At 43.2% G+C, this 23,601-nt stretch overlaps 2 protein-coding genes and 1 long non-coding RNA gene across 3 annotated transcripts; all 3 read left to right on the top strand.

The window, feature by feature from the left end:
• Positions 1-3,418: 3,418 nt before the first annotated feature.
• On the top strand, positions 3,419-6,341 carry LOC106610104 (uncharacterized). Its single transcript, XM_014209274.3, has 3 exons — positions 3,419-4,026; positions 4,236-4,366; positions 4,542-6,341. Exons 1-3 carry the CDS (start codon positions 3,768-3,770, stop codon positions 5,679-5,681), a joined length of 1,530 nt encoding a protein of 509 aa, XP_014064749.1. The 5' UTR covers positions 3,419-3,767; the 3' UTR covers positions 5,682-6,341.
• A 1,910-nt stretch (positions 6,342-8,251) lies between these two features.
• Positions 8,252-11,209, top strand: LOC106610154 (uncharacterized). Its single transcript, XR_001329856.3, has 3 exons — positions 8,252-8,560; positions 9,217-9,311; positions 11,082-11,209. It is a non-coding gene; the product is annotated as an uncharacterized LOC106610154 (long non-coding RNA).
• Positions 11,210-18,474: 7,265 nt separating this feature from the next.
• On the top strand, positions 18,475-23,601 carry LOC106610095 (uncharacterized). The gene is made up of 3 exons (XM_014209259.3): positions 18,475-18,987; positions 20,228-20,358; positions 20,564-23,601. The coding sequence occupies exons 1-3, from the start codon at positions 18,705-18,707 to the stop codon at positions 21,761-21,763; spliced, it is 1,614 nt and encodes a 537-aa protein (XP_014064734.2). The 5' UTR covers positions 18,475-18,704; the 3' UTR covers positions 21,764-23,601.

Raw genomic sequence — 23,601 nt, forward strand, 5'->3', positions numbered from 1 at the left:
CTTCCTCAATTTCCTTAGAAAGAACAGGCATTGTTGACATTTTGAGTGAACGTGTCCAGTGTTTCTTTTGAAAGATCTTGTTGTCAATTATATTTGTTAGATATTTGTTGTCCTCCACTCGCGCAATGATCTGTCCATTAATCTCCAGCGCTGGGATGGTAGGTTGGTCTCTTCTCTAGTCAATGACCAGGTCTTCGGTTTTGGTTGCATTGAGGTCCAGCCCAGGTAGTTCTGGCTACACCACAGTGAAAACCTGTCAATTTCAGCCTGGAGATGCCTGTCTGAGTTGCTTGCTGTGTCCATATTTACGGTCATCCGAGAACTTAATGAATATCATCTCTGGGCCTGAGCTCCTACAGTCATCGGTGTTCAGGGCGAGATGACAGAGCCTTGTTGTGATCCAGATGATTCTGGATGAGATGCAGTGACCTTTGAATCTTACCAGAGAATCAGATGTGATTTCCAGCACAGGAACATTATTTTATTTTAAATAAATAAAATAAAAAATGTATGAAATTCTATGAAATGTATGCATTCACTACTGTAAGTCGCTCTGGATAAGAGCGTCTGCTAAATGACTAAAATGTAAAAATGTAAAAAAATGTATATATATATCAACTCAGCAAAAAAATAAACATCCCTTTTTCAGGACCCTGTCTTTCAAAGAAAATTCGTAAAAATCCAAATAACTTCACAGATCTTCATTGTAAAGGGTTTAAACACTGTTTCCCATGCTTGTTCAATGAACCATAAAAAATTAATGAACATGCACCTGTGGAATGGTCTTTAAGACACTAACAGCTTACAGACGGTAGGCAATTAAGGTCACAGTAATGAAAACTTAGGACACTAAAGAGGCCTTTCTACTGACTCTGAAAAACCCCAAAAGAAAGATGCCCAGGGTCCCTGTTCATCTGCGTGAACGTGCCTTAGGCATGCTGCAAGGAGGCATGAGGACTGCAGATGTGGCCAGGGCAATAAATTGCCATGTCCGTACTGTGAGACGCCTAAGACAGCGCTACAGGGAGACAGGACAGACAGCTGATCATCCTCGCAGTGGCAGACCACGTGTAACAACACCTGCACAGGATCGGTACATCCGAACATCACACCTGCGGGACAGGTACAGGATGGCAACAACAATTGCCGACTAACACCAGGAACGCACAATCCCTCCATCAGTGCTAAGACTGTCCGCTATAGGCTGAGAGAGGCTGGACTGAGGGCTTGTAGACCTGTTGTAAGGCAGGTCCTCACCAGACATCACCGGCAACGTCGTTGCCTATGGGCACAAACCCACCGTCGCTGGACCAGACAGGACTGGCAAAAAGTGCTCTTCACTGACGAGTCGTGGCTTTGTCTCACCAGGGGTGATGGTCGGATTCACGTTTATCGTCGAAGGAATGAGCATTACACCGAGGCCTGTACTCTGGAGCGGGATCGATTTGGAGGTGGAGGGTCCGTCATGGTCTGGGGCGGTGTGTCACAGCATCATCGGACTGAGCTTATTGTCATTGCAGGCAATCTCAACGCTGTGCGTTACAGGGAAGACATCCCCCTCCCTCATGTGGTACCCTTCCTGCAGGCTCATCCTGACATGACCCTCCAGCATGACAATGCCACCAGCCATACTGCTCGTTCTGTGCATGATTTCCTGCAAGACAGGAATGTCAGTGTTCTGCCATGCCAGCGGAGAGCCCGGATTTCAATACCATTGAGCATGTCTGGGACCTGTTGGATCGGAGGATGAGAGCTAGGGCCATTCCCCCCAGAAATGTCTGGGAACTTGCAGGTGCCTTGGTTGAAGAGTGGGGTAACATCTCACAGCAAGAACTGGCAAATCTGGTGCAGTCCATGAAGATACTGACTGTTACTTTTGATTTTGACCCCCCCTTTGTTCAGGGACACATTATTTAATTTCTGTTAGTCACATGTCTGTGGAACTTGTTCAGTTTATGTCTCAGTTGTTGAATCTTGTTATGTTCATACAAATATTTACACATGTTATGTTTGCTGAAAATAAGCGCAGTTGACAGTGAGAGGACGTTTCTTTCTTTTCTACGTTTAGTACCAGTCAAAAGTTTGGACACACCTACTCATTCAAGGGTTTTTATACATTTTTTGCAATTTTCTACCATTGTAGAATAATAGTGAAGACATCAAAACTATGAAATAACACATATGGAATCATGTAGTAACCAAAAAAGTGTTAAACAAATCAAAATATATTTTATATTTGAGATTCTTCAAAGTAGTCACCCTTTACCTTGATGACAGCTTTGCACACTCTTGGCATTCTCTCAACCAGCTTCATGAGGCAGGTAGTCACCTGGAATGCATTTCAATTAACAGGTGTGCCTTGTAAAAAGCTAATTTGTAGAATTTCTTTCCTTCTTAATGCGTTTGAGCCAATCATATGTGTTGTGACAAGGTAGGGGTGGTATACAGAAGATAGCCCTATTTGGTAAAAGACCAAGTCCATATTATGTCAAGAACAGCTCAAATAAGCAAAGAAAAACGACACATCATCATTCATTTAAGACATGAAGGTCAGTCAATCCGGGAAAATGTAAAAAAAAATAATAATAATAATCGAATGTAGTCAAAAAACACATCAAGCGCTATGATGAAACTGGCTCTCATGAGGACCGCCACCGGAAAGGAAGACCCAGAGTTATCTCTGCATGTGTAGTTCCCACCGTGAAGTATGGAGGAGGTGGTGTGATGGTGTGTGGGGGGGGGGGGCTTTGCTGGTGACACTGTATGATTTATTTAGAATTCGAGGCACACTAAACCAGCATGGCTACCACAGCATTCTGCAGAGATATGCCATCCTATCTGGTTTGTGCTTAGTCCCACTATCATTTGCTTTTCAACAGGACAATGACCCAAAACACACCTCTACGCTGTGTAAGGGCTATTTTACCAAGAAGGAGAATGATGGAGTGCTGCATCATATGACCTGGCCTCCACATCACCTGACCTCAAACCAATTGAGATGGTTTGGGATGAGTTGGACCGCACAGTCCAAGACTGTTGGAAAAGCATTCCTCATGAAGCTAGTTGAGAGAATGCCAAGAGTGTGCAAAGCTGTCATGAAGGCAAAGGGTGGCAACTTTGAAGAATCTCAAATATAAAATATATTTTGATTTGTTTAACACTTGTTTGGTTACTAAATGATTCCATATTTGTTATTTCATAGTTTTGATGTGTTCACTATTATTCTACAATGTAGAACTAGTAAAAATAAATAAACACCTGGAATGAGTATGTGTGTCCAAACGTTTGACTTGTACTATATATATATAGATAGATATTATAGCTAACACACTCTTCTTTCTAAACAAGTCTGTTCTGAGTGTAACGGATACTGATCATGACACGTCGTGATTTGTTGTTAATTTGCATTTATGTATATTTCAGTGGTGGATACATTATGGCTGTGAAATGTTTTGATTAATTTGTAATGCAGCTAGCAATAGCATATTTCAAAGAGCAACTCAGAGCACTCCTTTTTTCATTTAATCACGCCCCATGACGCCAACCAATGAAATCCTTTCTCTTCACTCTAAAAGGAAGTAAACAGTGACCGAGAACAACTTTCACGTTAGTGTTTTTATTTAGACATTTTTAACATAATGGAACTACAAATATGACTAATTGAACTGCTAAGCATCAGATACGTACCCCAAGTAGTCTTTAATTCGCGTTGGAGACAGGACTTGGTTGATTGGCGTTATCTAGCTGACGCTAGCTAGCTGCTAATAATGGCTAACTGTATGGTTTTTCACACTCAAATAGCCTCCATCATGGAGGTGCTAGCGAATGCAGCCGTGGCAGAGATCTGTAAACTCGTAGACGACGACTATGCAGTGTTTCGTTTGGAAGTAACTCAGAGACAGAAAGAAAACAGAGGATTGCGGAGGAAACTACAGCTACTGGAACTGAAGGTGGCACGGGAGCGCGCCCTCCCCAGTCGTCCCAGTAGTGTAAAGGTCCTCGACCGATACAGAGGAATGGCAAGAGGTACATTTTGCCACGTTCCCTTCCCAAATGTGTTTGGATAGTATGCAATAATTCCACTAATTACTTTGTTATCTTGCAAGAAGTTATGAGAAGTGTTGCTTTACATCCTTGCCAATTCTAGACTGTCAAAACGGTCAATAGTGTACAATAGTCAATATAGCGTTGAGCACCAAAGCTAACCACCTCTTTATATCCAATCACTCTCTCAGGTGAAGGACATCTCACTGGAGGCCACAGGAACTTTGTGAAGCCAGTGGGCCACAATACATGGAGAAATGACCAACCCGTAGCTGTAGATGAAGGGAGTGGAACCTCAACCCAGCACGTTATCGTAATAGAGGTATGAGTAATTAAAATTACAGTACATCAAATGTGACCAGTTTCAGAAAGGCTCCCCTCCGCTATTCACTTGCTTACATGTACATCCTCATTTATCTATCATAGGGGAGACTTCCCTATGACATTGTTATCCAATTCCACTCATGTACCGGTAATAACCTCTCTTTTTGTGTCAGTCTGCAGATGCAGAGGCTGCAGGTTCTGAGGTCGAGCAGGAGAGATCTGAAGGAGAGGAGGACCCACGGCACAGCAGAGACATCCAGACTGGAGCAGCTGGAGTGCCCTATGAAGCTACAGAGGACCCCACCACCGCTGCTCACGAGCCAAAGAACCGACGCAGCATCACGGAGGTCAGTGGAAGGCCGGACACCATCCTCAAGTCAGAGACAGACACCAAGACTTTAATTGTAACACAAAGGCTCTTACACACAGGATCTGACCAATTATCAGATCCAAAGAGACTGGGGCTGGAGCCACTGGACTGTCCTCCTGCTCCCAGCTCAGAGTATTTACCGTTATTTAACCAGAGCAAGAGGCCTGCTCATTCCCGTGGAGATGGTGAAACATTAGACACTGGTGGTGATGATCCGTCTTGTTCTTACGCTACAGAGATGGACCCTGGCAACATATCCTTGGGTTTAGAGAGACAGACTGATCTGTCTAGAGGGGACTGGAACCGGTATAGTAGTAGTGTATACTCTGAAGGGTGCCTAGATAAGAAAGGGGAGGTTATAGTCGTAGATGAGGTGACTGTGAAAGTGGAGGGCGACACATCTCTGACATGGAATGCAGACGAGACTCACTTTTTTGAAGGACACTCGCAGGGCAACACCAATAACTTCTTAGACTACAGGGAAAGCTTAGAGACAAATCTAAATGTTGCAACCCACTCCCCTTTACACGCATTCAGGGATCGCAACTCAGTGTCCACGTCAATGGCACCTCCCGATTCAGACGGCCACATCCTTTTCGATCAGATATTGAACTCAAATAACAGGGCTAGAGCCCAGGCCCAGGGAAGGGGAGCAATATCAGGCGGTAGTAAAGAAAAACGGTTCCTCTGCATGTTCTGTAACAAAGGCTTCAGCTGCTCCCAGAAGGTGGAGATCCACCAGAGGGTCCACACAGGGGAAAAACCCTACAGCTGTACCCAGTGTCACATGCGCTTCACCCAGGCTGGTGACCTGAAGAGGCATCAAAGGGTCCACACAGGGGAGAAACCTTACAGCTGCCCCCAGTGTGAGAAGAGGTTCTCTCGCCACCACCATTTGAAGATGCACTTGAAGGTCCACACGGGAGAGAGGCCGTTCGTCTGAACGCACTGCAGGTAGAGGTTCTCAGAAAGGAGCTACCTTAGGATACACCAGCAGAAAAACCATTCCACTCTATAACATAGCTTATGACGTTTAGATCAAACCCTGTATTTAAAGGAAAATTGTTTTTATTTATTTTTTTCTGCAGAAAAGACCCACCGATGCATTTGTAATAACGAGAGTAACAGATTTCAGTGTTGAATATTCCTTGGTAGAATATTGCATCAGCAGAAAAAACATTCCACTCTATAACATAGGAAGTAAACATTCCACTCGATCACTTCTGACGTTTTGACAAACCCTGCATTATAGACAAAGATTAATTTGAATTGTTGTCAGTAGAAAAGATCCACAGATGCATTTGGAATAATGAGAGTAACAGATTTCAGTGTTGAATATTCCTGGGTAAAATATTTCATCCACACATTGTGGAATTTCTAAGGCATATATAAGCCTATCAAGTCTGTTACTTATTGTGTTTGTCCTGTGTCGGCTATATGTTGTTCACAAATGCCTATTTCATTACTTCCATTCAACTACTTAATTTTTTCCCAAAGACTCTTTTTAAAGAGAAAATGTTCATGCTGATTTTTAGTTGAGACATTTGTATATGTGGTGTATTTAAAACTTGTTTGTTTAATAAACACAAAATGGGACTTTTCATTCTAAGACTTTAATTGAAATTCCCGTCCCTTTGGGGCGGCAGGTAGCCTAGTGGTTAGAGCGTTGGATTAGCAACCGAAAGGTTGCAAGATCGAATCCCCGAGCTCACAAGGTAAAAATCTGAACAAGGCAGTTAACCCAGTTAACCCTAGGCCGTCATTGAAAATAAGAAAGTATTCAGACCCCTTGACTTTTCCACATTGTTACTTTACAGCCTTATTCTAAAATGTTTTAAATAATTGTTTCCCCTCATCTACCCCATAAGGACAAAGTGGAAACAGGTTTAAAAATAAATAAAATACCTAATTTACATAAGTATTCAGACCCTTTGCTATGAGACTCGAAATTGAGCTCAGGTGCATCCTGTTTCCATTGTTCATCCTTGAGGTTTCAACAACTTGATTGGAGTCCACCTGTGGTAAATTCAATTGATTCAACATGATTTGGAAAGGCACACACCTTTCTATAAAAGTCTCACAGTTGACAGTTCATGTCAGAGCAAAACCAAGCCATGAGGTAGAAGGAATTGTCCGTAAAGCTCAGAGACAGGATTGTGTCGAGGCACAGATATGGGGAAGGGTACCAAAAAATGTCTGCAGGATTGAAGGTCCCCAAGTACACAGTAGCCTTCATCATTCTTAAATGGAAGAAGTTTGGAACCACCAAGACTCTTCCTAGAGCTGGCCGCCTGGCCAAGCTGAGCAATCGGGGGAGAAGGGCCTTGGTCAGGGAGGTGACCAAGAACCTGATGGTCACTCTGACAGAGCTCCAGAGTTCGTCTGTGGAGATGGGAGAACCTTCCAGAAGGACATGCATCTCTGCAGCACTCCACCAATCATGCCTTTTACAGTAGAGTGGCCAGACTGAAGCCACTCCTCAGTAAAATGTACATGACAGCCTGCTTGGAGTTTGCCAAAATGCATCTAAAGGACTCCCAGACCATGAGAAACAAGATTCTTTGGTCTGATGAAACCAAGATGGAACTCTTTGGTCTGAATGCTAAGCATCAAGTTTGGCGGAAACCTGGCCCCATCCCTACGGTGAAGCATGGTGGTGGCAGCATCATGCTGTGGGGATCTTTTTCAGAGGCAGGGACTGGGAGACTTATCAGGATCGAGGGAAAGATGAACGGAGCAAAGTAAAGAGATCCTTGATGAAAACCTGCTCCAGAGCGCTCAGGACCTTAGACAGGGGGCAAAGGTTCACCTTCCAACCGGAAAACGACCCTAAGCACACAGCCAAGACAACACAGGAGTGGCTTTGGGACAAGTCTCTGAATGTCCTTGAGTGGCCCAGCTAGAGCCCGGACTTGAACCCGATCGAACATCTCTGGAGAGACCTGAAAATAGCTGTTCAGCGATGCTCCCCATCCGACCTGACAGAGCTTGAGAGGATCTGCAGAGAAGAATAGGAAAAACTCCTCAAATTCAGATGTGCCAATGTAGCGTCATACCCAAGAAGACTCAAGGCTGGCAAAGGTGCTTCAAAGTATTGAGTAAAGGGTCTGAATACGTATGTAAATGTGATTATTTAAAAAATAATAATACATTTGCAAAAATGTCTAAAAACATGTTTTCGCTTTGTCATTATGGGGTATTGTGTGTAGATTGAAGAGGGGGGAGGGATGATTTAAAACATTTTAGAATAAATCTGTAACGTAACAAAATGTGGAAAAAGTCAAGCGGTCTGAATACTTTCTGAATGAACTGTACATTAGATCTGAGCTCACCCTATACTGCATACACACAACAGTGCTTTATAACAAATATACACTTACTAAATATACCTACACATACCCACTCACTAACAAACACATACTGTACATGTCAAAATAGTTTAGTCGGGTTTGTCTGACTTTTGACTTATCATCGCTGACATATTTACCCACATCATATTTATGTCCACCATGATGGGTTTAACAACAATGAAGTCATTCTGTAACTACAGTATAGGACTCAAACGTAGAAGGGATGGGTAAACACTCCATGTTCAAAGTGTGTTTATTATCTGTGTGTACGTACCTGGGGGAGTGTATGTCTGTGTAATCTGTATCACCTGTCTCTTCCAGGAGCTGGAGGGTTTAGAGGTACTGCTGGTGAAGGAGGAGGTGTGTGAGGAGTGTCTGGGGAAGCCTAAGGGGACCATGGTCATGGAGGTCAACCAGACTACACCTCCTGGAACCAGCTGAGCAGCACAGGAACACACACAGTCTCACTGAGGTGAGCCCATTTTGAACTACTGTCTGTATGGCATTAGGTCAGGGGCTGTATCCACAAAGCCTCTTAGAGTAGGTGTGCTGATCTAGGATCAGTTTTGCCTTTTTAGATCATAATGAATAAGACCTGATCCTCAATCAGCACTTCTACTCAGGGTATCTCAGAGTTGGAGTGCTGATCTTAGTTTATAATAAATAAGATTGTATGGACAGATCCTATATCAGCACTCCTACTCCAAGACACTTTGTAGATACGGGCCCAGGTCTTGATTAAGCTTGTCTTAAGTCTGGGACCATGCCTTTGAATTATCAAACCATTAAAGGGATAAGTCAGATGAACTTGTGGATACCATTTTTACATCTCTGCGTCCAGTACACAGGAAGTTTGAGGTAATTTCACACGCCAGTGCTAACTAGCTTAGCACGAAAACTGGATTAGGTGTAACCGCAGACTTCCATTCTTTGCGCTAAGCTAGTTAGCAAAGCTAGTTGCCAAAATCCCGAACTATCCTTTTAAAGAGTGTCAAGTAATCAAATCAATGACAATGTTTGCATAGTACTCATAGCAATCCCTCATTGCCCAAACAGAAGATGCTCCATAGCAGGGTGCTCATATCAGATTTCTTGATCCAACATCCTCTCACTCTGTATCTCTTACAGTCAGTAGACATGGAGGATGGGAAGCCTGATCTGCAGCTGCTCAAAGTGGAGACAAGAGGACAGACCAGAGAGTGGATTAAAGATGTGGGATCAAGGTATCGAGAACATATATATATATGCATCAATAGGAAGATATTAGCTTACATAAAATGAAATAAATACAACTTATGTTTATACACTGCTCCAAAAAATAAAGGGAACACTTAAACAACACATCCTAGATCTGAATGAAAGAAATAATCTTATTAAATACTTTTTTCTTTACATAGTTGAATGTGCTGACAACAAAATCACACAAAAATAATTTATGGAAATCCAATTTATCAACCCATAGAGGTCTGGATTTGGAGTCACACTCAAAATTAAAGTGGAAAACCACACTACAGGCTGATCCAACTTTGATGTAATGTCCTTAAAACAAGTCAAAATGAGGCTCAGTAGTGTGTATGGCCTCCACGTGCCTGTATGACCTCTCTACAACGCCTGGGCATGCTCCTGATGAGGTGGCGGATGGTCTCCTGAGGGATCTCCTCCCAGACCTGGACTAAAGCATCCACCAACTCCTGGACAGTCTGTGGTGCAACGTGGCGTTGGTGGATGGAGCGAGACATGATGTCCCAGATGTGCTCAATTGGATTCAGGTCTGGGGAACGGGCGGACCAGTCCATAGCATCAATGCCATCCTCTTGCAGGAACTGCTGACACACTCCAGCCACATGAGGTCTAGCATTGTCTTGCATTAGGAGGAACCCAGGGCCAACCGCACCAGCATATGGTCTCACAAGGGGTCTGAGGATCTCATCTCGGTACCTAATGGCAGTCAGGCTACCTCTGGCGAGCACATGGAGGGCTGTGCGGCCCCCCAAAGAAATGTTACCCCACACCATGACTGACCCACCGCCAAACCGGTCATGCTGGAGGATGTTGCAGGCAGCAGAACGTTCTCCACGGCATCTCCCGACACTGTCACGTCTGTCACGTGCTCAGTGTGAACCTGCTTTCATCTGTGAAGAGCACAGGGCGCCAGTGGCGAATTTGCCAATCTTGGTGTTCTGTGGCAAATGCCTAACATCCTGCACGGTGTTGGGATGTAAGCACAACCCCCACCTGTGGACGTCGGGCCCTCATACCACCCTCATGGAGTCTGTTTCTGACCGTTTGAGCAGACACATGCACATTTGTGGCCTGCTGGAGGTCATTTTGCAGGGCTCTGGCAGTGCTTCTCCTGCTCCTCCTTGCACAAAGGCGGAGGTAGCAGTCCTGCTGCTGGTTTGTTGCCCTCCTACGGCCTCCTCCACGTCTCCTGATGTACTGGCCTGTCTCCTGGTAGCGCCTCCATGCTTTGGACACTACGCTGACAGACACAGCAAACCTTCTTGCCACAGCTCGCATTGATGTGCCATCCTGGATGAGCTGCACTACCTGAGCCACTTGTGTGGGTTGTAGACTCCGTCTCATGCTACCATTAGAGTGAAAGCACCGCCAGCATTCAAAAGTGACCAAAACATCAGCCAGGAAGCATAGGAGCTGAGAAGTGGTCTGTGGTCCCCACCTGCAGAACCACTTCTTTATTGGGGGTGTCTTGCTAATTGCCTATAATTTCCACCTGTTGTCTATTCCATTTGCACAACAGCATGTGAAATGTATTGTCAATCAGTGTTGCTTCCTAAGTGGACAGTTTGATTTCACAGAAGTGTGATTGACTTGGAGTTACATTGTGTTGTTTAAGTGTTCCCTTTATTTTTTTGAGCAGTGTATACTAAAACAAACATTATGTTTGAACTTGACCAGGTAATGGACTCAAACTCCATATGTAGAGTTCTCTGCCATGTTTGTAAAGTTTATTTTGTAACCTCTTCCTGCAGGTGGTTGGCTGTAAGCTAACCGAGGAGACTGGGCGGCCATCTTGGATTCCCAGACCCAGACTGTTGCAGCCAAGGTCCCTGGGGACGACATCACCAAGCAGGCCAGGACCAGAGGCGACATAGCGGAGGTCAGTGGAAGGGAAAGTGTCCTCAACTCTGGTCTGGGGAACAACACTGTTAACCACAACCAGAAGCAGACAGTCAAACACAAAACAACGTCTCCATGACAACAGACTGGCTGAAACCAGGGCTGCCTTTAGCCTGCCTTCTATTAGCCTGATGACTCACACCAAATTATTTTGCTTCTTTGTCATTCGCTATATACTTTAGTCTGAGACTCCCATCATTGAAGTCGTTTGTGGTGACGAGGGGCATTGTACAAAACAAAGTCATCAGCGATCGTATCGTCTCTAATCAAAGTATTTTTTATTTGTATTTATGAAGGAAATCGTTGTGGAAATCTGTTGCCGCTCAAGTCGGCTTCGCAATGCAATGCTCTTTCTATTGGCTGGCTGGCTGGCTAGCAAACATAGCTAGAAAACAGGAATAACAAATATAATATCAGCATGTAACGTAGCTAGTTAGCTGTAAAATCGCCTAAACAAACTGCAGTATCAATATCACCACATTCAACCTGCAGATTGTGCCTCACTGGGCAATTCAAAAACCCAACATTAGCACAAATTTTGTCACCAAGAAGTACATTACCAATATTTTCTGAGATTTGACATAATTAACTTGCTCTCTGTAATATCGTATAGCCTTGGAATTGTGACATTATGTACTTTAGAGAAAAATAGGCATGTTTCTCGACATACTTTGACTTTGAGAAGGGTTTGCGTGGCGATTAGCTTAGCAACCTCGTGACGCAGTATGACAACATGAATGCGATTGGTCAACAGTCGGCTGGGTGGGGGGTTATACGTTGCTTCATTCATTGGATTCCGATCTCCTTTCTGTAACATCTCCGTCAACGGCACCATGCAGTACACCCTGGACTAAAGAGGCAGACAAATAGGAAAAATGTGCAGGGCCCTCCGTTAAATTACAAATTTCTCGAGGTAGGAATATCGCAAAAATATGTTCAATGGCTCATTCGAGAGAAGACATGCTCCCGAGTTATGACATCGGCTAGAATTGAAATCTGACATGTATGATAGACATTTTCGCCATCTTAAAGTCGTATTCCTATTAACTTCCAGTGTAGAGAGAGAGACTTCATCACAGCTCTACGTCATACCGGCCAGATGTCTGCCTGCTTGAATGCCAATAACTCAGATATACATGAAAACATGACATGGCCCAGGGAATCGCGAGAACATCACTCAGAGATGCACAAAAACAGTATAACATTCAAAATGGGTGAACCTTTCCTTTAAGGCAGCTACTGTATATACAAATAAAAATATTTCATGACATTACATTTCATAGCACTTTTCACAACACATTAATGATGTGCCCTCAGGCCACTACCACATATCTACAACACAAAATCCATGTATACGTGTGTGTAGATTGTGTCTTTTAGCATATGTATGCTTGTGCCCGTGTGTCTCTTCACAGTCCTCTCTGTTCCATAAGGTGTATTTATCTGTTTTTTTAAATCTGATTCTACTGCTTGCATCAGTTACCTGATGTGGAATAGAGTTCAATGTAGCCATGGCTCTATGTAGTACTGTGTGCCTCCCATAGTCTGTTCTGGACTGTGAAGAGGTCTCTGGTGGCATGTCTTGTGCGGTATGCATGGGTGTCCGAGCTGTGTGCTAGTATTTTAAACAGACATATCGGTGCATTCAGCATGTCAACACTTCTTACAAAAACAAGTAGTGATGAAGTCAAGCTCTCCTCCACTTTGAGCCATGAGATATTGACATGCATATTATTAATGTTAGCTCTCCTTGTACATTTAAGGGCCAGCCGTGCTGCCCTGTTCTGTGCCAATTGTAATTTTTCTAAGTCTCTTTTTGTCGCACCTGGAAAGTAGTCCAGGTGTGACAAAACTATGGCCTGTAGGACCTGCCTTGTTGATAGTGTTGTTAAGGCAGAGCAGCACTTTATTATGGACAGACTTCTCCCCATCTTAGCTACTGTCACATCAATATGTTTTTACCATGACAGTTTACAATCCAGGGTTACTCCAAGCAGTTTATTCACCTCAACTTTCCACATTATTTATTACAATATTTAGTTGAAGTTTAGGGTGTTACGCACGCCTCTAGAAAGAGGGAACGCAACACCCTGCTACAACTTTACTCTCCATGGTGTGAAAAAGGTATGGAAGTGTAGGTGTGAGCAAGGATGACAAAAAGGCAGAGAATACCCTTACCTGGGAATTTATTCCTTCACACGGTATGTTGGGGAAAAGGGGCTGGACGGAACCAAAGCAAAGAAACTAAATATCAAAGCCCCCTCTCCTACCTTACCTGCCTACCCACTACTTACCTAACTAGCACCACCTGGTGCACTAACCAAAATACAGGGGATGGTCCGCCCAGGTCTTTCCTAGTGTGTATAGACAATAAATTACTACGGGTATATGTATGCCCGCGGGCCTCTTGCCTAAGCACTCCCTAGGTGCCTTCTTCCCCCCTGGGAACAAAGGAAACAGAATAACAAACAATTTCACAACTAAACTAAGAAAACCTCAGGACATTAAAGAAGCACTCTCTCTGAGCAACAAACTAACACAGAACATAATAAGGTTTCTCAGCAACAACTAACTAAGTACATACCAAATTCTCTTTCTGAGAAACAACCAACATATATACACACACACACACACACACACATACATACATACATACATACATATATATATATATATATACATACATATATATATATATATATATCCCTCTGCCATCAACCTCCTCTCTCAGCAAATATCTCCCTGCAATCATCTCTTTCTCTGAGCAACAGAACTGGGGCTTATATAGCTTCAGAAGAAGTTAGTAATTGGAGACAGCTGTGTCCTGACGAGGGGGCGGGGTCAGCTCTCCAATCATCAATGTTGATTGACCAATCAGCTGCTCGTAGAGGATTTCAGGAATCCATTTCCTGAAATACATACATGATAATACACAAACCACAACACAGAAACTGGGGAACGTAACATAGGGTTTAGAGTATCAAAGCCAATGAAGAATTTTCAAACCTCCGCTTTACCCACGTGTGTTCTGGCTCTGGCCCAATCAGACGGCCCCGAATGTGTTAGCATTCGGTGAAGGGTCGGGGAGGTACTCATTGCAGAGAAGAAAGCAGCGAGGGTAGCAGATTTACCGAAAAGGTAAAACGTTAACATAGTGAGAAAAGGTATTATTGTTTTGTGCAATGAAAGTACTGTACTTCATTTTGTAGTCCCTCACGGAATGACATTTCACAGTGGCCATGCCCCACTACTGGGGGACATGTAAAAATCGCTCAAAATCTGCCATTGGGGCCCATACAAATTAGAACCAAGGTTGCCTTGTTAAATCTTGTTCATTCTCTTACTTTAAATACTATGACTTTTCTCATCAGCTGGGAATTTTGATTTGAAATGTCCCATACTTTGTTGATATTGTTATCAACCTACTGCATACCCCTAATAATATACATTTCAGGGTGCAGTGTGTGCTGTTAGCATGCTAACACTAATTTAAACAGACTGGTAGAATAGTTAGCATAGTTAGCCATTGCTAGCATTCACTGTTTGAAGTTACTTGAGTGGAGTTGACTAATGACTATGACATGAATATATATATATATATATATAATTCACAACATTTGGACGGGAGCTATAATCCAGTTATATATATTTTTAACTATCTGTGTCGTTATTGCTTGAATTCAGGCTTGGCTGAAATGCTTTCAATGGGAAAGATTGCTTCTGTACCCCACTTCTGTGATTTTCGTTGAAAACATCACTGTCCCATGTTGACAGACCTACAGTATTTGAGTGTATGACCATCTTGTTGAAATACAAAATTGAATCTGTGCTGACTGACTTGGTTATTTTTGTGTCATTGGAGGGACTGAGTTTCCTATATCTCAGTCGAACCAAAACATACTGTACTTCGTTCTTGAATCAACACATATTTTATTTTTTTAAATAATAAACTCTAATGGCTCCATATGGTTAGGTAGTTGACTGTGGTTAGCATTTTATGTCATGTTTCTGTGTGTACAGCAAAGTGTTTATTATATAAACCTTTATAATTTTCTGTTCAATTTGTATTTACAGTCTGCAGTCCATGAGGACCTGCTGATATCCGGTGTTGCTGGTGGGAGAGACTGGACCTCTGAGGTGGCTGGTCATAAACTCTGGCCCCAGATCAGGACCCTGGATGAGAAGCTTTCGCTCTTCCTTCCCAAGTCAGAACCAGGACCCAACCACGAGGGACAGAGACCCCACCACCACCACATAGAACACAACTAGTGGACAGGTAGACTGAACAGCCTCAGTCCTAGTGGTCATCAGAGAGACAGAGGCTCCAGTCAGAGATCTAGTCTGCAGCCCAGAACCTTCTCTCCACAGTCTCAATGCAGGGATGAAGCAGGGCCTGGGGCTGATAGAGATAGACCCACCTGTTCCTATGATACAAACATCACAGTATCCATGATGAACAGAATAAGTCACCCTGGGCTTCAGCCTTCATAGAGAGTAGTGGGAGACACCCCTGGTGGAAGTCTATCAGGAAGTCTGTCTTCTCCTTCAGGATCTTGTCTAATGCTTAGTGACTGTGTTCATAGAAAGCCTGGAGCTGGATCTATCCTTCCTCAGCTGCCTCATAGTTACCCCACCAATACAGACCGGGTCAGGACGGGCGTTCACCACAAGAGGTACCTAGCCAATAACACAGCACACAATCCCAATAACACCCAAACAATGGCTAGAGGTCAAGGAGGGAGCTCAAAGACTAACCACCTGAGGCTGGTCGCTCCTGCTTCTACCTCCTCTGGTGTCATTGGGTCACAACGTGGGAGGCAGAGTATTAGGACAGACGCCGACAAGCCGTACGCCTGCCCCACGTGTGGGAAGCGCTTTACTGAGTCGAACTATGTGAATTGGCACAAGACCGTTCACTCCAAGGAGAGGCCCTTCAAGTGCAAAGTATGTTACAAGAGCTTCTCCTTCCTGAGTAGCCTTATCAGACATAGGAGTGTCCACAATGGGGAGAAATTGTAGCATGTGGCTTGAGATGTACACCAGGGATATCTGGGAGCCATTCTTTAGCTTAGCAATTCTCAACTGGTGGGTCACAGGGAGGTTTGGAATGGGTCGCAGGTGTCTGAGTAAAAACAAAAAAGTGTATATATATTTATATATATTACAGTTGAAGTCGGAGGTTAACATACACTTATGTTGGAGTCATTTAAACTTGTTTTTCAACCACTCCACAAATTTCTTGTTAACAAACTATAGTTTTGGAAAGTCGGTTAGGACATCTACTTTGTGCATGACACAAGTCATTTTTCCAACAATTGTTTTCAGATTATTTCACTTATAATTTACTGTATCACAATTCAAGTGGGTCAGAAGTTTACATACACTAAGTTGACTGTGCCTTTAAACAGCTTGGAAAATTCCAGAAAATGATGTAATGGCTTTAGAAGCTTCTGATAGGCTAATTGACATCATTTGAGTCAATTGGAAGTGTACCTCTGGATGTATTTCAAGGCCTACCTTCAAACTCAGTGCCTCTTTGCTTGACATTAAGGGAAAATCAAAAGAAATTAGCCAAGACCTCAGAATAAAATGTGTATACCTCCACAAGTCTGGTTCATCCTTGGGAGCAATTTCCAAATGCCTGAAGGTACCACGTTCATCTGTACAAACAATAGTATGCAAGTATAAACACCATGGGACAACGCAGCCGTCATACCGCTCAGGAAGGAGACGCATTCTGTGAACGTACTTTGGTGCGAAAAGTGCAAATCAATCCCAGAACAACAGCAAAGGACCTTGTGAAGATGCTAGCGGAAACAGGTACAAAAGTATCTATATCCACAGTGAAACGAGTCCTATATCGACATAACCTGAAAGGCCGCTCAGCAAGGAAGAAGCCACTGCTCCGACACCGCCATAAAAAAGTCAGACTACGGTTTGCAACTGCACATGTGTACAAAGATCATACTTTTTGTAGAAATGTCCTCTGGTCTGATGAAACAAAAACTGTTTGCCCTATAGACAATTTGTGGGCATAATTGAAAAAGTGTGTGCGAGCAAGGAGGCCTACAAACCTGACTCAGTTACACCAGCTCTGTCAGGAGGAATGGGCCAAAATTCACCCAACCTATTGTGGGAAGCTTGTGGAAGGCTACCCAAAACGTTTGACCCAAGTTAAACAATTTAAAGGCAATGCTACCAAATACTAATTGAGTGTATGTAAACTTCTGACCCACTGGGAATGTGATGAAAGAAATAAAAGCTGAAAGAAATAATTCTCTCTACTATTATTCTGACATTTCACATTCTAAAATTAAAGTGGTGATCCTAACTGACCTAAAACAGGGAATTTTTACTTGGATTAAATGTCAGGAATTGTGATGAACTGAGTTTAAATGTATTTGGCTAAGGTGTATGTAAATTTCCGACTTCAACTGTATATGCTGTATATTTTTCTTCTTACAAAAAAATACTAGTCTCAACTTAAACGACTTAAACCAGGTTGAACGTGTGTAGAAATTATAATGAATTAAAATTTTTCAGAGATTAAATTACTTTGAATTATTTACAGTATTTTTAATATAGAGCTTTTAGCAGTGCCATTTTGGTTAATTTTGTGTAATCAAACCAGTGAGTAATTATTGACAATGAAAGGTGGGAATGTTGTTCTCTTGTCATATAATTGCTACATTTAATATCAATATAGAATTAAAAATAGTTTTCCAGATTGTATTTTGGCGGTTATTTTTCGCAATGCGAATATTGTGTCACGACTGAAACTACATGGTTCAATTTGGGTCCCGAGGCAAAACCAATTGAGAACCACTGCTTTAGCTGACATATTATAGTTATCATGTGAAGTGTATTGGGGTAAGAGTTTTTTGTTTTTTGTTAACTGTGTCAATTGTGGGGGTGCCCATGTTGCTGAGGATTAGAAGTGCCTAGGGCAAAAGAGACCGGTTGCCAGGGTCAGAGTAGACCCTGGACCACAGTAATCAACTGTACCACAGTAATGGCATGTAAATCACAGAAAATAGCTGTTGTGGTGGCAGCTGCAGAGAAGTACTTGGGTGTGTACAAGGTTTTACAGCAAAAGAGAAAAAGGTGTGTTAAATTAAAGAGTAATGTCCTCCCTAGGCCATCAGCCTGTTGTAGGATCAGTTGGGGTCAAAGTAGTGAAATGGGGTGGTGTTAATTCAATTTTTTATGAAATAGTGGTGTATGTCGGTGTAGGGTTATTTTTTGTGTCATGATCTACCACACATCCTGTACAGTAGGTGGCGGCATGCACAAACAAATATGGAACGCCATGATAACAAAGAAGACGAAGAACCATTTCCACGGCAGCTTTTTTGTCATTTAGACGTTCATTAACACCCTGGAACTCATACTTAAACCATGTAGTCTTTAATTCACGTTTGATACAAGACTTGGTTTATAGATGTTATCGAGGTAAAGCTAGCTAGCTGCTAACAATGGCTAACTGTGTGGGTTTTCACACTCAAATAGCCTCCATCATGGAGGTGCTAGCGAATGCAGCAGTGGCAGAGATCTGTAAACTCGTAGACGACGACTATGCAGTGTTTCGTTTGGAAGTAACTCAGAGCCAGAAAGAAAACAGAGGATTACGGAGGAAACTACAGCTATTGGAACTGAAGGTGGCACGGGAGCGCGCAGAGCGGACCATACGAGAGCGCGTCCTCGCCAGTCGTCCCAGTAGTGTCAAGATCCTCGACCGATACAGAGGAATGGCAAGAGGTACATTTTGCAGGCCGAGGCGGCAACAGCCTGTCGCCCGGTTCCCCTCTGCACATATGTGTAGATGTATCACCCAGATTTGGGTCTTGGTCAGTTTTTGGATAGTATGCAATAATTCCCCTGATTTACTTGGTTATCTTATGCAAAGAAGAGCCAATATCATAGTGTAGCTATTGTACAGTCATTGCACCTCAAACCATAGGGATTCTGTGGTGCTCACCATGTGTTGGTACGTTCCCTGTAATCCTATTGGCTACTGTTGTTTATGGGACTTTAATATATAGTGGGCATGCGTCTGGTGATAGTCTTTTGCTTGATGGTTTAATGAAACTTAGCGCACTGCTCATCTTGTGCCAAAGCTAAACATCCTAACACATACTAACGAACCGGTATAGCTAGTTGCTACTAAACTCCCACAGCACAGTGTGAATATCTTACTTGTGGAAGGTAATAAACAGCATCAACAAGAGTACTCCTTGCTGTGGCATCATCGTAACCCACGCACCATACACCATATGTAACCGATGTGAAATGGCTAGTTAGTTAGCGGTGGTGCGCGCTAATAGCGTTTCAATCGGGTGACGTTACTCGCTCTGAGACCTGAAGTAGTTGTTTCCCTTGCTCTGCAAGGGCTGCGGCTTTTGAGGCACGATGGGTCCTAACCCAGTTGTTGATGTGTGCAGAGGGTCCCTGGTTCAAGCCCAGGTTGGGGCGAGGATATGGACGGAAGGTAAACTGTTACATTGGTGCCGTGACCCGGATCACTGGTTGCTGCGGAAAAGGTGGCGGTCAAAAGGGGGGTGAAGTAACTGATGTGAAATGGCTAGTTAGTTAGCGTTTCAATCGGTAACGTCACTCGCTCTGAGTCCTGAAGTAGTTGTTCCCCTTGCTCTGCAAGAGCTGCGGCTATTGTGGCGCAATGGGTAACGATGCTTCGTGGGTGACTGTTGTTGATGTGTGCAGGTTCAAGCCCAGGTTGGGGCGGGGCGAGGAGAGGGACGGAAGCTAAACTGTTACACATACAAAGATGACCCACAACAAAATTCTTACCAGATTCTTGATTTCCTATTATTTACTAATTAAAAACAATGTGATGCATGGAACATAATACATCAATCAATAAATAGTATATCAAGAAGTTATGAGAAGTCAATTCTACACAGAGTCAATAGTGTACAATATACCGTTGCATTGACCGTAGCTAACCTAACCACCTCTTTTCCCACAATCACTCTCTCAGGTGAAGGACATCTCACTGGAGGCCACAGGAGCTTTGCGAAGCCAGCAGAACACAATACATGGAGAGATGATCAACCAATCACTGTTGATGAGGGGAGTGGAACATCAACCCAGCACATTATCTTGATAGAGGTTAGTGTAATAGTGTTGTATAATAAATGTGTTACTTGGTAAATCAAATGTGGCCTGTTTATTTCAGAAAGGCTCCCCTCAGCTATTCACTTGCTTACATTTACATCCTAATTTATCTATCATAGGGGAGCTTGAGACTTCCCTTTGACATTGTTATCCAATTCAACCCATGTACTGATGATAATGTCCTCTCTTCTTGTGTCAGTCTGCAGAGGCTGCAGGTCCTGGGGTCAAGCAGGAGAGATCTGAAGGAGAGGAGGACCCACGGCACAGCAGAGACAACCAGACTGGAGCGGCAGGTGATCCCCCTGTAGCCACGGAGGACACCGCTCCAGCGCAGCCCAGGACCCAACGCAGCATCACGGAGGTCAGTGGAATGCCGAACACCGTCCTCAAGTCAGAGACAGACACAGAGACTTTAACTGTAACACACAGGCTTTTACACACAGGATCTGACCACAGATCAGACCCAGAGAGACAGGGCCTGGGGAGACTAGGCTGTCCTCCTGCCCCTGGCTCGGAGTATTTACCGGTATTTCATCAGAGCCACAGGATGGTTCATACCCGTGGGGATGGCTATGGTGATGCGTTAAACATTGGCGGTGATGATCCTTCTTGTTCTTATGCTACAGAGATGGACCCAGGCAACATGCCCTTGGGTTTAGAGACACAGACTGATCTGTCTAAAGGGGACTGGAACCGGTACAGTAGTAGTGTACACTCTGAAGGGTGCCTAGATAAGAAAGGGGAGGTTATAGTCATAGATGAAGTGGCTGTGAAAGTGGAGGGCGACACTCCTCCCACATGGAATGCAGAAAGTCACCTCGTAGAGGGACACTCACAAGGCAGAGATTTCTTAGGTTACAGGGGAAGCTTAGAGACAAATCTAAATATCGCCACCCCCTCCTCTTTACATGCGTTCAGGGGTCGCGACCCAGTGTCCGCGTTGATGGGGCCTTCCGATTCACATGGAAGCGTCTGTTTCGATCAGGTATTGAACTCAAACGACAGGACTAGAGCCCAGACTCAGGGAGGGGGAGCCACATCAGGCAATAGTAAAGAGAAACGGTTCTTCTGCATGTTCTGTAACAAAGGCTTCAGCTGCCCCCAGAAGGTGGAGATCCACCAGAGGGTCCACACAGGGGTGAAATGCTTCAGCTGTACCCAGTGTCAGATGCGCTTTGTCCAGGCTGGTGACCTGAAGAGGCACCAGAGGGTCCACACAGGGGAGAAACCCTACGGCTGCCCACAGTGTGAGAAGAGGTTCTCCCGCCAGGACCACCTGAAGATGCACATGAAGGTCCACACAGGAGAGAGGCCGTTCGCCTGTACGCACTGCGGGAAGAGGTTTTCAGAAAGGAGATGCCTCAGGATACACCAACAGAAAAACCATTCCACTCTATAACATAGAAAGAAACCATTGCGCTCGATAGCTTCTCACATTTAGATCAAACCCTGCATTAAAGACAAAGATTAATTTTCATTGTTGTAAGCAGAATGGATCCACAGATGCATTTGGAATAACGAGAGAAACAGATTTCAGTGTTGAATATTCCTGGGTAGAATATTGCATCCAGACATTGTGTGATATACACTACCGCTCAAAAGTTTGGGGTCACTTAGAAATGTCCTTGTTTTTGAAAAAAATAAAAAAATAATCCCATTTAAAATAACATCAAATTGAGCAGAAATACAGTGTAGACATTGTTAATGTTGTAAATGACTATTGTAGCTGGAAATGGCAGATTTCTTTTTTTTTAAATGGAATATCTACATAGGCATGCAGAGGCACATTATCAGCAACCATCACTCCTGTGATTCTTTAGACTAGTTGAGTATCTGGAGCATCAGCGTTTGTGGTTTCGATTACAGGCTCAAAATGGACAGAAACAAAGGCCAGCATCCCGGAGTTGCCTCTTCACTTTTGACGTTGAGACTGGTGTTTTGCGGGTACTATTTAATGAAGCTGCCAGTTGAGCACTTGTCAGGCATCTGTTTCTCAAACTAGACACCAATGTACTTGTCCTCTTGCTCAGTTGTGCACAGGTGCCTCCCACTCCTTTCTATTCTGGTTAGAGACAGTTTGCTCTGTTCTGTGAAGGGAGTAGTACACAGTGTTGTACGAGATCGTCAGTTTCTTGGCAATTTCTCACATAGAATAGCCTTAATTTCTCAGAACAAGAATAGACCGACAAGTTTCAGAAGAATGGTCTTTGTTTCTGGCCATTTTGAGCCTGTATATAAAGGCATATATAAGCCTGAAAAGTCTGTTACATATTGTTTGTACTGTCTAGGATATGATAACACAATTTCCCAAGACACCTGATGAGAAAATGAATGCAGTTTATCAAGTTCATGCTGAATCTTTTTGTTGATGTGTGGCTGTCATATGGTGTATTTTACTCTTGTTTATGTTTAATAAACACAAAATGGGACTTTTCATTCTAAAGACTCTATAATAACAAACCTAATGCAATGATAAATCTTAGCGCTGGCAGTAATGCAATAGGTCCAGCATTGTGTCTGAAATATGTTTGCTATTTTCACAGCGATAATTGTGTGTGCAGTAGCTAGTGGTGGAGAGAAAGGGCTGGAGTTGATGACCATGAGACATCCCGAAAATTGGTTTTCTCACGAGAACAACTGTAGCATCCAAACCTTACCATAACAAAACACTCCAGTACAATCGGGTTGCTTCTCAACCAAATTTGTGGCAACTGTTGTGAAAAAGGTATTGAATTTATCAGTTACCACTTCCTTGTCAAATGTTATTTCCCCAATGACCTCCAGACCAACTATTTTACAATTTGCCTTCTGCCATCACTGTTTAGTGACTGCCACAACTTCTTAGGATTATTCTTATTTTCACTATTTTTGTTTTTTAAATGTTTTGTTGAAGATGTCAATCTGACTAGATTTCTTCCTTAGGATTATGTGTCTATTGAGAGGCTCTTCATCTTTGGTACTGTTATATTCTTGAAAAGTAGTATTTCTTGATTTAATGGCCTCAAGGATTTTCTGATTCATCTAAGGTTCAGTTCTAACAGTTTTCCATGGAGCCATAGTATCCACAATGCTTAAACATTTGGTGAAATAGTTCCAACCTGTTTCTTTTTGTGTTTTTATAAAAAAAAACGTATTTTATTTAAGTGTTTCACAAGTATTATCCATATCTCGACATGGAAGTTACGGGTCCCAGTTAACTTTATTTAATTGATCAATAAATGCATCTTTGTTATCATG

Source organism: Salmo salar, chromosome 08, assembly GCF_965601325.2.
Source record: "Salmo salar chromosome 08, fSalSal1, whole genome shotgun sequence".
NCBI lineage: Eukaryota > Metazoa > Chordata > Actinopteri > Salmoniformes > Salmonidae > Salmo > Salmo salar.